Genomic DNA, 13,023 nt, shown 5'->3' with positions numbered 1-13,023 from the left:
TAGTGAACCAAATTGATTACTTTTTAGATTTTCATTTTTATTCTAAAGTGATGTATGATATGAAATGAAGATTTTTCTTCCGAAAAAAAAAAAACTATTCTGAAGAGACTCGGAGGGAAATACTTATCCGGGTTCCCAAAAAAAAAAAAACGAACATAGGAGGACAAAGGAAAAGAGTGGTATTAAACATTGCCTCCGTTTCAACCCCAAAAAAAAAAAATATATTCTAAAGAGACTTGGAGGGAAATACTTAGCTCAGTGACCTGTTACTAGGTTTTGGTGCTGGTTTTGATTCTGGTTGTTGAAAAGTGTTGCTTGAGGCGGAGAACTGTTATGTGACTTCCAATGGTAGATGATATCTTCTCATACGGGGGATGTTTAGCAATTGGTGGTGGCTCGTTTTGAGTGGGCAGAGCTGTTTGGATGTTATGAGTTTCAGAACTCCGGCTCCGGCTGCTTCGAGAGAGAATCAGACACAGGCTGAAGATGGTCGGAGGAAGGATAATCAAGAGCCAAAGGATGCCCCCTCTTCGTCTAAACAACCACCTCCTCCTCCCCCTGTTTTTTAAACTTTTTTTTTTTTTTCAAATAGCAGTTGTTTGATTTGTTTTGTTTAAACTCTGGTGCGGACTATCCTTGACTCTCTACTACATCCTTATTATAGGCCGGTAGTTTTTGCTATTAAATAAAGTTTGGTTGGTGTGCTATATAATTTTGTGCTGCTGATGACAAAAAAAGGGGAGAAGTTGTCTCTTTCTTTATTATTCTTTCTTTGCTGGATTATATCAAGACTATAAAAAAGACAAAGATTTTACACTCGGTGATTTTATACTTAGTTTATTTTTTTTCGCGAGGGACAACACTTGGTGATATTTTTTCTATCTTTATCTTCACAAATGTCAATAAATATATTTGTTGAAAAGTTTCACTCAGTTTAATAGCTCATAATATTGTCAAATCTTTTCGAGCTTATACTTGAATTTCAGAATTTTTTTCATGAAGTTTTGTCATCATAAAAAATTGGGAGATTGTTGAAGAAAACCCTCCTTCTAAATATTTTGATTATGCCAAAACTATCATTATTTAGAGAGAATCTATATAATGGTTGTTAACTCTTTATTGCAGGACAACAAGTGAACAAAAGCTCATTTGATCTAATTCTGACAGTCAGACTTAAATGGAAGTAGTCATGTATTTTGCTTCTGAAGTAGTTCAAATGGAGTATGATACTGTCTCTGAAGATTCATCTTCTCAAGATTTATATAACATGTCAAAAGGACTTTATTCAAGCTCGTAGTCGTTGTTCAAAGCTTGTTCAAATTCGGATAGTCTACTTTTGAAAACTGCTTATGCATATAGTTCAAATTCTGCAATATTGTTCGGACAGATTCTGAAGATCCACGTTTGGCAGGTTTCCAATATTGGCGATATCTTTTTTGGAAGTTCGTGATATTTGATTGACAAGATTATTCTTCAATCAAATCAAGAGAATATCTACAATTAGATATCCCTTTCCGGAAATGAAGAATTGCTATCTATTTGATTCACTTTACTTTTGGAAACTAAAGATTTAGTTGTATGGGCTATTGAATCTAAAGAGTTCGGACTCTACTCCAACGGATACCATATCTTCTTGAAATATAGTCTAGTTCAATTACAATTGATGATGTCCAATCTATTATTGAAGAGCGATCCTTTGAAGGTTTGTCCAACGGCTAGTTTGGAAGCAAAGGAGTATAAAAAAAGATCTATGGCAACTAGCAAAGTGAGAGAGAGAACATTTAATTCTAAAGGCTGAGTGTTTCAGATTCACATTGTTACTTAAAAGAGCTCAAAGTTATTTCATTGTGAGGATTTGTAAGAGTGATTGAGAGTATCATCTCTTGTAACCTCCTTGAATCCATTCTAGTGGAATCCAGCCAGTCGGCTGTCATCGTGGGAGAGTGGATGTAGGCCTAACAAGCCGAACCACTATAAATACTGTGTGCAATATTCTCTTCCCAGAACTCTTATTATTCCGATTAGTTTATTTGCACGTACTCTTCTTGGTTTTGTTCAGTCGTGTCTTGAAACTGTTATATTTCCGCATTAAGTTTCATTTTGATTCAAAATCACCTATTCACCCTCCAATATCCGAAAGATTTGATATCTAAAAACTTAAGCTATTAGAAGAAAGCGTGATTTAATATTTATTTATTCCAACACTCCCCCTCCTCACGCTAACTGTTCTAAAAGTTTAATCTATTAGAAGAAAGCATGGTTTAATATTTATTTATTTATTTATTTATTCAAACACTCCTTCTCACGCTTAGTCCGGTCTTTTGCCTAGTACTAAGCATGGACCTTTAATTGGGGAGGCAAATAAGGGTCCTGGAAAGATTTGAACTCAAGACCTCTTGCTCTGATACCATAAAAGATTTGATGGTACCACAGCTAACTGTTCTAAAAGCTTAAACTATTAGAAGAAAGCGTGGTTTAATATTTATTTATTCCAATAGATACAACACGATTAACCATTCACTTTGACTGTCCTAAATACTTGGTACTTTTTTCACCTTCGCTCAACACTACGGCAGCAATCAAAGAGTAGGAACTGCACTGAAGATTACTTCGGATGCGAATAGTTGCACACTCTAGGAGACTTTTCTGATGATGTTGATCCTTGAACTTCTGTGGTTTTCCAACAGAAAACAATCATCTTGACTCAATACTCAAGGGAGCTATCTCACCAATATCTTTGTCTGTAAAGATCCGGGGGGCACCTGCAAAGGAAAAATATAAGTAGATGATGATGAGTTAAAGGAGACAGCCTAAATAGGATCATCACATAACTGACGACTTCGTACCAATTAAGAGAAACTAGCATTGGTATAACATCTTGAAAGAATGTCTTTTTCCCTCCAACGAACGGAATGAGAATGAAGAACCGAGAGGAATGAAGACTGAAACATAGGAGTTGCATACTTACACAAGGTAGAGGAGCGTAGCACTTGTAGCGAGTTCCACTTACCACTGTAATATAAAGAAACGATGCGTTTTGACTTTCTCTTTCTTCATTTAGAAAGTTGATCAAGAAAGCCTCCGCTCAATCGAACAGCTGAGGAGAGGGGTCATCCTTGCTAGTGTGGACCAAAAAGGTCTCATGAAGCTTAAGGCCCTACTTCCTTCAGTAGGGTAGAGAGTTATTTTATCGTGCTAACATGTCTTATGGAGTGGGCAGTTCATACATAATCTTAAGAGTCTACGCATGGAGGTGGTTTATCGTATTTTTCGATTCTTGAAAGTAGCTATTGGGAAATGTATACAATCGATAAAAATAGGAATGCAAGTAGAAGCTTATACTTTTGCAAATCGGGATGACTGATGGGAGATCTACCTCTAGATACCTCAAGCTGGTGGGTAATACTTGTGTAAATGATCATACTAGAAGACAATCTATTGTGGCTAGATTTAGTGCCGAGGCAAATTTTGAGTAATGGCAAATGCTATCAATGAATTACTTTTGCTAGGAGGCTCAATAGTTACTAGGGGAGCAAAGGCTTCAATTTGACAATCCTTTGGCGAAAGCCATTGGTGAGTTACTTTGGCTAGGAGGCTTATTAGGGGAGCAAAGCCTTCAATTTGACAATCCTTTAAGGTTCTATTGTGACAATTAAAGCAGCAATAATATCGCTTCTAATCAAGCCGAAGAAGAAAAGGCAAAGGGAGGCCAAATGTTCCAGGCAAGGCACTCTATAATCACGAAATTTTGTTTTTCATAGCCAAAGCAAGTAGAAGAAGAAATGAATATGGATCCAGCACAAAATGAGAATAGTAGTTTTGGAACCAATGAAATCTTGAAGTCACATTTTCTCTTCCGTGTTTCCAAACTTATTTCTTTGGATAAAAAAATGTGTCCCGAAAATAGAAAAATGAAATTGAGTTACTAAAAAGATTTCTATCTCAATTATGTTACCGGGAACAAAAAAGCAGGATGATTATTATGCATGTCTTGCATGTAATAAGCATAGTGATTTAAACTTAGAAAGTTAACCAGAAAAATAAAGGCACTATATTGGAGTAACTCCCAGCTTTAGCAAACAAAGCGAGATCGCTCTCTCACTTAGCAAGAAAGCAGTTTGCACCCAACATGGAACACAATAGATTCATGGAACCGAAAGAAACACAAACGAAATAAAAAAAAGGAGTGATCAAGGTCAAAATCATGAGAAGAGAAAAGAGATATTTTCTTAACACAACATATAAGGGTCGACTTTGAGCCATGATATGATTTTTTTTCTTCAAATACAAAAGAAAGAAAGAAAGGAACTTCATATATTGGTAATTCTCTCGGAGTCACGTTTAATGATTTTGACTTTTGAAAATGGCACGTAACATGACCAATTTGAACAATATTTTTCTTAAAATTATCGCTTTTGTCGCTTAAAAAAATGATCGAACAAAAAGTGTTTTCATCGTTCGCGAAAATATTAAATATGAGTTATTGTGGATCACTAATTATCTCAATTAATTTAAGTGATTATTTTTTAAAAATTATTTTGGGAAAATTTCGACTAAGGGCCTCAAGTGCTTTGAAATTCTCAAGTAAGGGCTCGAAGTTGACCTTATTTCAAATAAAGACCTCAAGTGCATTCATTATTTTAAATAAGGGTCCGAAGTGAATATTATTTCAAATAAAGCCCTGAAGTGATCATATAGTCTCAAAAGGGGTTTTAGCTCACCCGTTGATAGGGACATTTTTGTAATTTAATTCTTTTTATTTTTATTTATTTTTCCTTTTTTTTTCTGTTTTCAAAAATTTTAAAAATAAAAGTAATAAAAGGACCAAAACCCAAACTTCCTCAAGCCTATGGCCGCCGCCCCAACATCGGTGGGGCGGTGGCGATGGTCGTCGAAGTCGCCAACGCCTTGGCAAGGGCCGGCGACCCCGCCGACCGTAAATCACCCTCCTCCATCGTTGAAAGAATTCGACAAATGGAGCAAGGCAAGCACTGGTCATCATCTTCAAGTTCTTGCCCCCTAACAAACCCTAGCAGCTCCGGTCCGCTTCAAGGAGATCAAGGCCCAACTTCAAGGACTGGCTTTCCAAGCAATCCCTCCAAGTCGAGGCCGCCGTCGTCACCACTACCGGCCCCGCCCGGAGGGCGCGATTGCGATCGCAAACTTCTACAGGGCGCAACCGCCGACCCGATCTAGGGGATGAGTTGCTTGTTCCTTATCATGAAATCTGCATGGCGCAACCGCCGTCTCACCTAGCAGCTACACGAACCAATCCGCAACCACCGCCCTGGTCTTGGCGACATTCCCGACCGCAACCACCGCCCTGGTCCGAGGGAAGGGCCGTGGCCCTCCCCCAGATCCGGAGGAGGGTCACGGCCTATCCTTGCTATGGTGAGGGCCAGCCGGCCCTAGACTCTGGTCGACGGGGTCGTCGGCGCCTCGTTGTCACCCCATCGACAATAGGACGGCGGCCATAGGCGAGAGGTAGCCCCTCCCGCCTATATACCATTCTTTTTTTTTTTTTACTTTAGTTTTTAATTTTTAATTTCATTAAATTAAAAATTAGGTTAAAATTCTAAATTGACAAAAAAAAAACCTTGATCGGCAGGTGTATTTGACCGACCGGCTTGGTCAAGCCCTTATATGAAAAAGCCATGATTACTTCAGGTCCTTATTTGAAATAATGAGGGCATTTCAAGTCCTTATTTGAAATAAAGTCAACTTCGGGTTCTTATTTGAGAATTTTAGAGCATTTGAGGCCCTTAATCAAAATTTTTCTAATTATTTTTTTAGGGAAACAAACGAAAATATTAATATAAAATCTCATTAGATGGTTTTTACTTTCGGAAATGGCAATGACGTGAAAATTTTGCTTTACCGAACCAGCTTCCCGTCAGATCCCCAAAAAAATAAAATAAATAAATAAAAATTCAGCTTCCCCAAAAAACATAAAGAAATCCTCTGCTACACTTCTCACGAGCCCATTAAGCTCTCTTATCATCTCTCATTCTCTCTCCGAACTGCGAGAGAGAAACGGTTCTCTCTCTTCAAGGACCATGCACGCTCTCCGATCGCCAGCTATGCGGCCTCTCTCTCTCTCGCCAACCTCGATTCCCTCGCGGCCTCTGTGCTTCCGCTTCTTGGCTCTCTCCCTCCCTCTGTTCCCCAACTCCAGGTCCCCTTCCAAGTACCTCGCGAGGACGACCGTCGGACCTCGATTTTGCGTTCGGAGTTGCGGTTCCGTGAAGGCGAAACCGTCGTCGGAGCTCAGGAAGCGCGAGGGCGGCGGGTCGGAGCCTGACGAGAAGCTCCGAGCTCTCCGCGAGCTCTTCTCGAAGCCTGGGATCGGCATCGACGCGTACATCGTTCCTTCTCAGGACGCTCATCAGGTTCGGTTCTCTGATTCTTTTTCTTTTCTTTTCTTTTCTTCATCAGTGTTCTGCTAGTTTGATCGAATAACCTTTGTTGTTCCATTCTGGAACTGCTGAGGTACTTTGTTAATCGCATAAACCTGTTGTTCCACTCTGGAAGTGCTGATGTGTTGTGTTAGGTGAATTACATGGACGTTGGACCATGTTACAGTTGATTGTGATGTTCTATTTGGACTATCTTTCAAGTGTAAATGTACATTGCTTGAAATGGATGGGAAGCGGTTACTATGTCGGGAAGAGTGAAAGAGAATGAGCTTCTGGTTTAAGCTCACGCGGCTCGCATATTGTCAGTATAATGATATGTTTGGTTTTGGTTCGCTTAGCAGTTACTCTATTGCTTCAGTTCAAAAGAAAGGTTTTCCTATCTAGCATTCTTCCATTGAAGAATTGATGCAAGAGCTTCTTCTTTCCTGTTCATCTGGAACATGTTTAAAGGAATAAGATTATGTCCCCTTCAAGTTTCGCTAATTCTTAGGACTTGAAGATCGTTTTGTTGTTATAAAGCGAAGGTTAGGAAGAGTGCGCCTAAGGAATTGCAACTGCGTTGTCTTGTTGCTCGAGTATCGATTTCTTGTCATTGCTCTGGTGTTAATTTTTCATTATTCATATATGTTGAATTGCAGAGTGAGTTCATTGCAGAATGTTATACGAGGAGGGCCTACATATCAGGTTTCGCAGGCAGTGCTGGCACTGCCGTTGTCACAAAGGATAAAGCAGCTCTGTGGACAGATGGACGTTATTTTCTTCAGGTGTGGTAGTGAAAACTTACAATTTCAATTTGCTAAGGGTGTTAATCAAGTAGCTCTCTAGTGTTCGTAAGTACTTCTGCTCTTTCCTATGCCCGAAACTCTTTGACTCTTACATTGGTTGCTGTACTGATCGCATCTATCATTCTTATTGGTAGGCCGAGAATCAGCTAAACTCCAGTTGGATTCTCATGCGGGCTGGTAATCTAGGAGTTCCAACAACTAGCGAATGGCTCAATGATGTTCTGGCTCCTGGATGCAGAATTGGCATTGATCCTGTAAATTTTTTTATGGCTTTCATATCTTCCTGGACCATATTTTGTCCAGTTACAGATTTTCTTCAAATCAATCTGGAAATTTTGTAAATTCATGTGTCCCTCCCTTTAACTAGGAGGTCTATAGCCATTATGTGGCATAGGGGTTACATCACGTACAAAGCCCCTTTTGACATCTCTTCATCTACAAAGAGTTCTTTTTAATTCGTTAAATGGTTATATATTTCATTATAGTTCTATAGTTCGTAGAATCGGCTCTAATTTCTGCAAGAATATTAGGGTGTCCGTAAGGGTTTGTAATTCTTGCAATAGCAATGTTGAGCTTCCGGGTTTACATATTCGCTGTAATTTTATTGTGCTTTGGCATGAAAGTTTTATCTTATATTGACCTTATTCAGACTCTTGATTTTTTTTCATATCTTTCACCATTTTTGGTGTCTATATTTTTGTCCTATATTTGCTGGTTTATGCACAAACAAAGACACATTTGCTTTAGACTTTTTAATTTCATTCTCTGATGCCGCCTGTCTTTCATGGTGTGAAGTGAACAGTTTCTCTTCTCTTCTGATGCTGCGGAGGAATTAAAGGAGGCTATTGCTAAGAAAAATCATGAGCTGGTTCTCCTGTACAATATAAACTTGGTGGATGAAGTATGGAAAGAAAGGCCAAAGCCTCCAAATAAGCCGGTTAGAATTCATGATTTAAAATTTGCCGGCTTAGACGTGGCATCAAAACTCTCCTTCCTGAGGGCCGAATTTATCGATGCTGGTGCATCTGCCATCATTATATCGATGCTTGATGAAGTGGCATGGCTATTAAACCTGGTAATAATACGCAACTGAGCAGTCATATCCACCTGATACTTGAAGAGCTTTTCTCATAGTAGTTGAATTTTATTTTCTTGTGCCTATATTTGGAGTCTTATTGTTGTCTAGTAGGATTTTATTTTGCAATTTTCATCATTTTTTTCCTTGTAAGCCTGCGTAGTTTGCTGTACCCTAATATATGTAATTCCGTATTGCAGAGAGGAAGTGATGTTCCACATTCTCCAGTCGTGTATGCCTATTTACTTGTGAAGACTGATACAGCTGAGTTATTCGTTGATAGTTCCAAAATCACACCAGAAGTGATGGATCATTTGAAAAATGCAGGCGTACAGTTGAGACCATACAATAAAATTCTGTCTGAAATAGAAAAGTGAGTCCATGAGGTTCTTTTTCCCTCTCTTTTTTTTTTTTTTGTGCCTTTTTATTGTGTGAGAAAGATGCTTGCCTATTTCTGTTTTGAGTTTGCTGGAGATGGCTGGCCTGATTTGAGTGAGACAGAGAAAATATATGTGGTTTGTTGGCTTATTATTTGGCCATCAGATGAGTGCTTTCACATCTATTGTCATTCGGCTAATGCCTTGGTTCATTGTTGAGATTGGTACATGGATCCAAGCCATGTAACAGCTTGTTTGGATTGTGGAACCGAGGCTGGATAGATTTACCCTTGCCAAAATCAGTGGCCTCATTCACTAGGATGCTCTTTTACTCGGTGCTCTTAGATTCTTACTGTACTTTGGCATCATTGACGGTATGTTCCCGTCTGTCGTGCCTGTATTAAGCGATTTTATCTCTGCAGTTTGGCAAAACAAGGGGGAAATCTTTGGTTGGACACAACATCGGTGAACGCTGCGATTGTCAACATCTATAAGTCTGCTTGTGATAAGTATCTGAATAAAAATAGTAAGGCTAGGGTGCAAGATTTCATTGGTCGATCAGCCATACCATCTGGAGTTTATAGGGCTTCCCCTATCTCTTTGGCCAAGGCAGTGAAAAATGATGCGGAGTTACAGGGAATGCGGAACTCTCATTTAAGGTACTCCCAAGTCCCAACATTAGTTTCACACTCTCTCTCCTTACTCAATTCTAATTAACATCTGAGTTTACGTTGGCATCAGCATATGATCAATATGTACAAGCATCTTCCAAAATGTATTCTTGCATCTTGCTGAATAGCCTTTTGTCTTCCCTTCTTTTTTAATTTGGGAAATTAGCTTATCCATGTACAAATATGTGTATAAGCATGGCAGTTCAACAAAAGGGTACCTGTACCTGAAACCGACACAGGTGGGTAGGTAGAGAATACTTAAGGGCGCGAGACAACTCTCTTGAGTTAGTCAACTCAAGATAGTTTAGGCTAATTGTATCATTTTCGTCACCCCCACCTCGCTGCAGTTCATTCATTATGATGTCTCAATCTTAATTCCTAGAAACTGATTGATTCGAAGTCACACGAGTGAAATTTCTTCATGTGTTGGTGGGAATGCACCTGCTGGTGCATATTTTATAGGTAGATGTGCAAATTTTTTGGAGAGAGAGGTATTTATTTGTCTTTTGACCTAGTGCATTTCCAAGTTAAGAATTCTGATCATGTGTTATTGAATGACCTGAGCATTGTGGTCTATGAAGAATGCTTAGTAAATCTTTTTATTGGTACTGCCCTCCTGGTGAAAACTATATGGACTTCAGTGAGTGGATGTGTAGATTTAGCTGCAGGAGACTATATTGTTGAAATCAATATCTCTCTTGAAGTTGCAGTGTGCGAGAGTGATTTCACCGCGATAGAGGAGACACTTAGATCTGTAAATGTGAAGCCCATTGACATATTAAGTACTGCTGTTTTAGGAAGCTGGTTTGTTTGAGAAAATGTCTCTGTCTAAGTCAATATGTTTACTGAGGATCCAGTAATCTTAGTAAAATATGTTTCATCTGCAGGGATGCAGCAGCTCTAGCTCATTTCTGGGTCTGGTTGGAAGAAGAAATTAATAAGGGTGCTAAACTTACAGAAGTAGAAGTTGCAGATAAGCTCCTTGAGTTCCGTTCTATGCAGGATGGTTTCATTGATACAAGCTTCGACACAATAAGTGGTACATTTTATGTTTCAAATCTTAGATAACTTTCTGCAGTGATTCTCATTATGGAATAGATGAAGAATCTCTCTCTCTCTCTCTCTCTTGATCTCGATCTCGAAATATTTGTGCATCGCTTTTCTGGAGATCTCATTTATCACTTGTCCACTATTTCTCACTCGTTATCCATATGGATTTGCAGCTTCTGGGGCCAACGGTGCTGTCATACATTACAAACCAGAACCAGGCAGTTGCAGAGTTTTGGATGTCGAAAAGCTGTTCCTGCTAGATAGTGGTGCTCAATATGTTGATGGAACAACTGATATAACAAGAACAGTGCATTTTGGGGAACCCACACCACGACAAAAAGAATGCTTCACCCGAGTTTTGCAGGTGCTCAGTTCTTTTAATTAGTCAAACCCTTCACCCAGGCGCCCTTCTTTATCGATACATTTAGTTCCTGGAGCTTTGAATATGAGCTTTCTCCCTAATACTGGTAGCATTCTTGTAATTATGCATTTGATTTCGGTAAAATGTGCCCCTAGGACACTTGATAAGAATGATTAATTATGCTTTGTTACTTGTAGTTTTATTCATGCCATGCCAACAAGAAAATATATGTTTAATCTTCAATGTTGATTAATGTGCATTGGATATTGTTTATTAGTCTTCAGGTTGTTATCAAGCGCTCTTGGGGTACTTGTTAACAAGACCCTTATAAATTTCTGCATGAGTTTACAAACACAAATTTCTAGTTATAAGGATATTGTGCAACTAGGCATGATCTCTTTCCCTCCTGTTTTTGGTGGGGTGAAAACTGTGAATGTTCTTATTTTGCATGTATCGTGCATTGTTTTTTGTTGCACCTTTTTTTTCACAGTGTCCATCCTAATCTAATGTTTTAGGCTGACCTCTAGTGGTTTCTAGTAATTGTTCATCTCCCCATTATTGACAAAACTTTTAATTTCAGGGCCACATAGCTCTAGATCAAGCTGTTTTTCCTGAAAATACCCCCGGCTTTGTCCTGGATGCATTTGCTCGCTCGTCTCTATGGAAGATTGGCCTCGACTATCGGCATGGTACATTTCATTCCTTAGCTGGTTGGTTATTCGGAGTACTTATGAGAATACTTTCAAGCGCGGCCTCTTTTTCTTTCCTTGTAATAGGGACTGGACATGGTGTGGGAGCTGCACTAAATGTTCATGAAGGACCTCAAAGTATTAGCTTCCGTTATGGGAATCTGACCTCCTTACAGAGAGGCATGGTTGTGAGCAACGAACCTGGTTACTATGAAGACCACGCCTTTGGCATTCGTATTGAGGTAAATCATCAGTTATCATAAATAGTTAAATTCCTCGTAAGATTTATGCGAAATATTGGCACCCAAATCCAATTTGTGGGATGGTAAAAGAGATTTCGTGCCTATTCTGTAAGTTGAGGTGTGACAGAGCACAACAGGCTACACGGATCTATATGAGCGGATCCCCTGGGATAGGGAAAAGGAGGTGGTGACGACGCTGTAAAATCAGCTGGGCATACAAATTCCCTGAAAACTCCACATCCTGGATAAAGCATATGTATTTATGGAACTTATTTCATAAATTTCAGTAGCTCTTTGGATATAAGAGTTTCAGAGGTGCATTACTGCTGAACGGATGGATAATTCTCGAATCGAGTCTCTCACCTGGTCGTAACTCTAGCTGATTGCTTCTTGGGATATATCCAGCCTTTTTCTTAAGTACAACAATATTAAAAATAATAATAGTATAACTTATTTTTTTCTTTTGTTTTTGGTTCATGCAGTTGCTTTGTAATCTCCTCATATAGAGAGATTCTTGATGCAAGCGGAGCTTGTTGTGCCTTTTTGTCTATTGAAGTCGCTAATCCTTGAGATTTTTTGTGTGAGTCTTGAGATCTGACCGTCTTTTACTCTGCAGAACCTTCTTTCCGTGGTAGAGATAAACACGCCAAATCACTTTGGAGGGATCGGATACCTTGGATTCGAGAAACTCACGTTCGTTCCAATTCAGGTGCATGGTGCTTTTTCTCTGGACACGGATGTCTTTCTTGATGCTTTGGCTGTCGGTGCTCGCTCGTCCTTATTTTGTGAGCTTCTGTGCAGACTAAAATGGTGGACTCGGCCTTGCTCTCTTCCGTCGAGATCAACTGGCTCAACGACTACCATGCGCAAGTCTGGGAAAAGGTCTGGCTCTACTTCGAGAACAACTGGCTCAACGACTAAAAGAGAGTTTATAGCCCACTAAACCCAACCATTCATTTAACTTTTCTGCTGTCCTCGTTCTACAGGTTTCACCACTGCTAGACGGTTCTGCTCGTCAATGGCTTTGGGACAATACGAGACCTCTCCCGATTCAGTGATTACCAATTAACTTTCTTGTCGTTGTTATTTTTCTCGTTCTCTTAATATATTTGGGACTCTGTCCCTCTGTTGTGTGGAATTGCCATTACAATGCGTTGTACGATGATGTGCTGAATCAGCTTACAGGGGAACAGCGAGGCGCAAAAAAAAAAACGAAATGCTGTGAAAAGGTAATAGGCGAATTCATTTTTCAGGTGGAAACAAGATGTGATGGCGACGGGATTCACGTAAACTGTGCTTAAACTGCACTCTTGAAAGAGAAGAACAAAATACAGAGACCTAATTTTGTAGCGTGTTA

General features: G+C 39.4%; 1 protein-coding gene across 2 annotated transcripts; it reads left to right on the top strand.

Moving 5' to 3' along the window:
- Positions 1-5,968: 5,968 nt before the first annotated feature.
- LOC115743959 (aminopeptidase P2) lies at positions 5,969-12,974 on the top strand. 2 transcript variants are annotated; one of them, XM_030679001.2, is made up of 13 exons: positions 5,971-6,389; positions 7,055-7,180; positions 7,336-7,455; positions 8,004-8,276; positions 8,477-8,649; positions 9,076-9,312; positions 10,212-10,363; positions 10,548-10,738; positions 11,316-11,424; positions 11,512-11,666; positions 12,283-12,375; positions 12,468-12,548; positions 12,653-12,959. In XM_030679001.2, exons 1-13 carry the CDS (start codon positions 6,057-6,059, stop codon positions 12,722-12,724), a joined length of 2,115 nt encoding a protein of 704 aa, XP_030534861.1. In that variant the 5' UTR covers positions 5,971-6,056; the 3' UTR covers positions 12,725-12,959. The 2 variants fall into 2 exon arrangements, with proteins under 2 accessions (XP_048135894.1, XP_030534861.1); XM_048279937.1 differs by having other exon boundaries at positions 5,969-6,389; positions 11,316-11,666; positions 12,653-12,974.
- Positions 12,975-13,023: the final 49 nt, after the last annotated feature.

This window comes from Rhodamnia argentea, chromosome 1, assembly GCF_020921035.1.
Source record: "Rhodamnia argentea isolate NSW1041297 chromosome 1, ASM2092103v1, whole genome shotgun sequence".
NCBI classification, from domain to species: Eukaryota; Viridiplantae; Streptophyta; class Magnoliopsida; order Myrtales; family Myrtaceae; genus Rhodamnia; species Rhodamnia argentea.
Note: the sequence above shows the minus strand (reverse complement) of the source record. Positions and strands in the feature narration are given on the sequence as shown.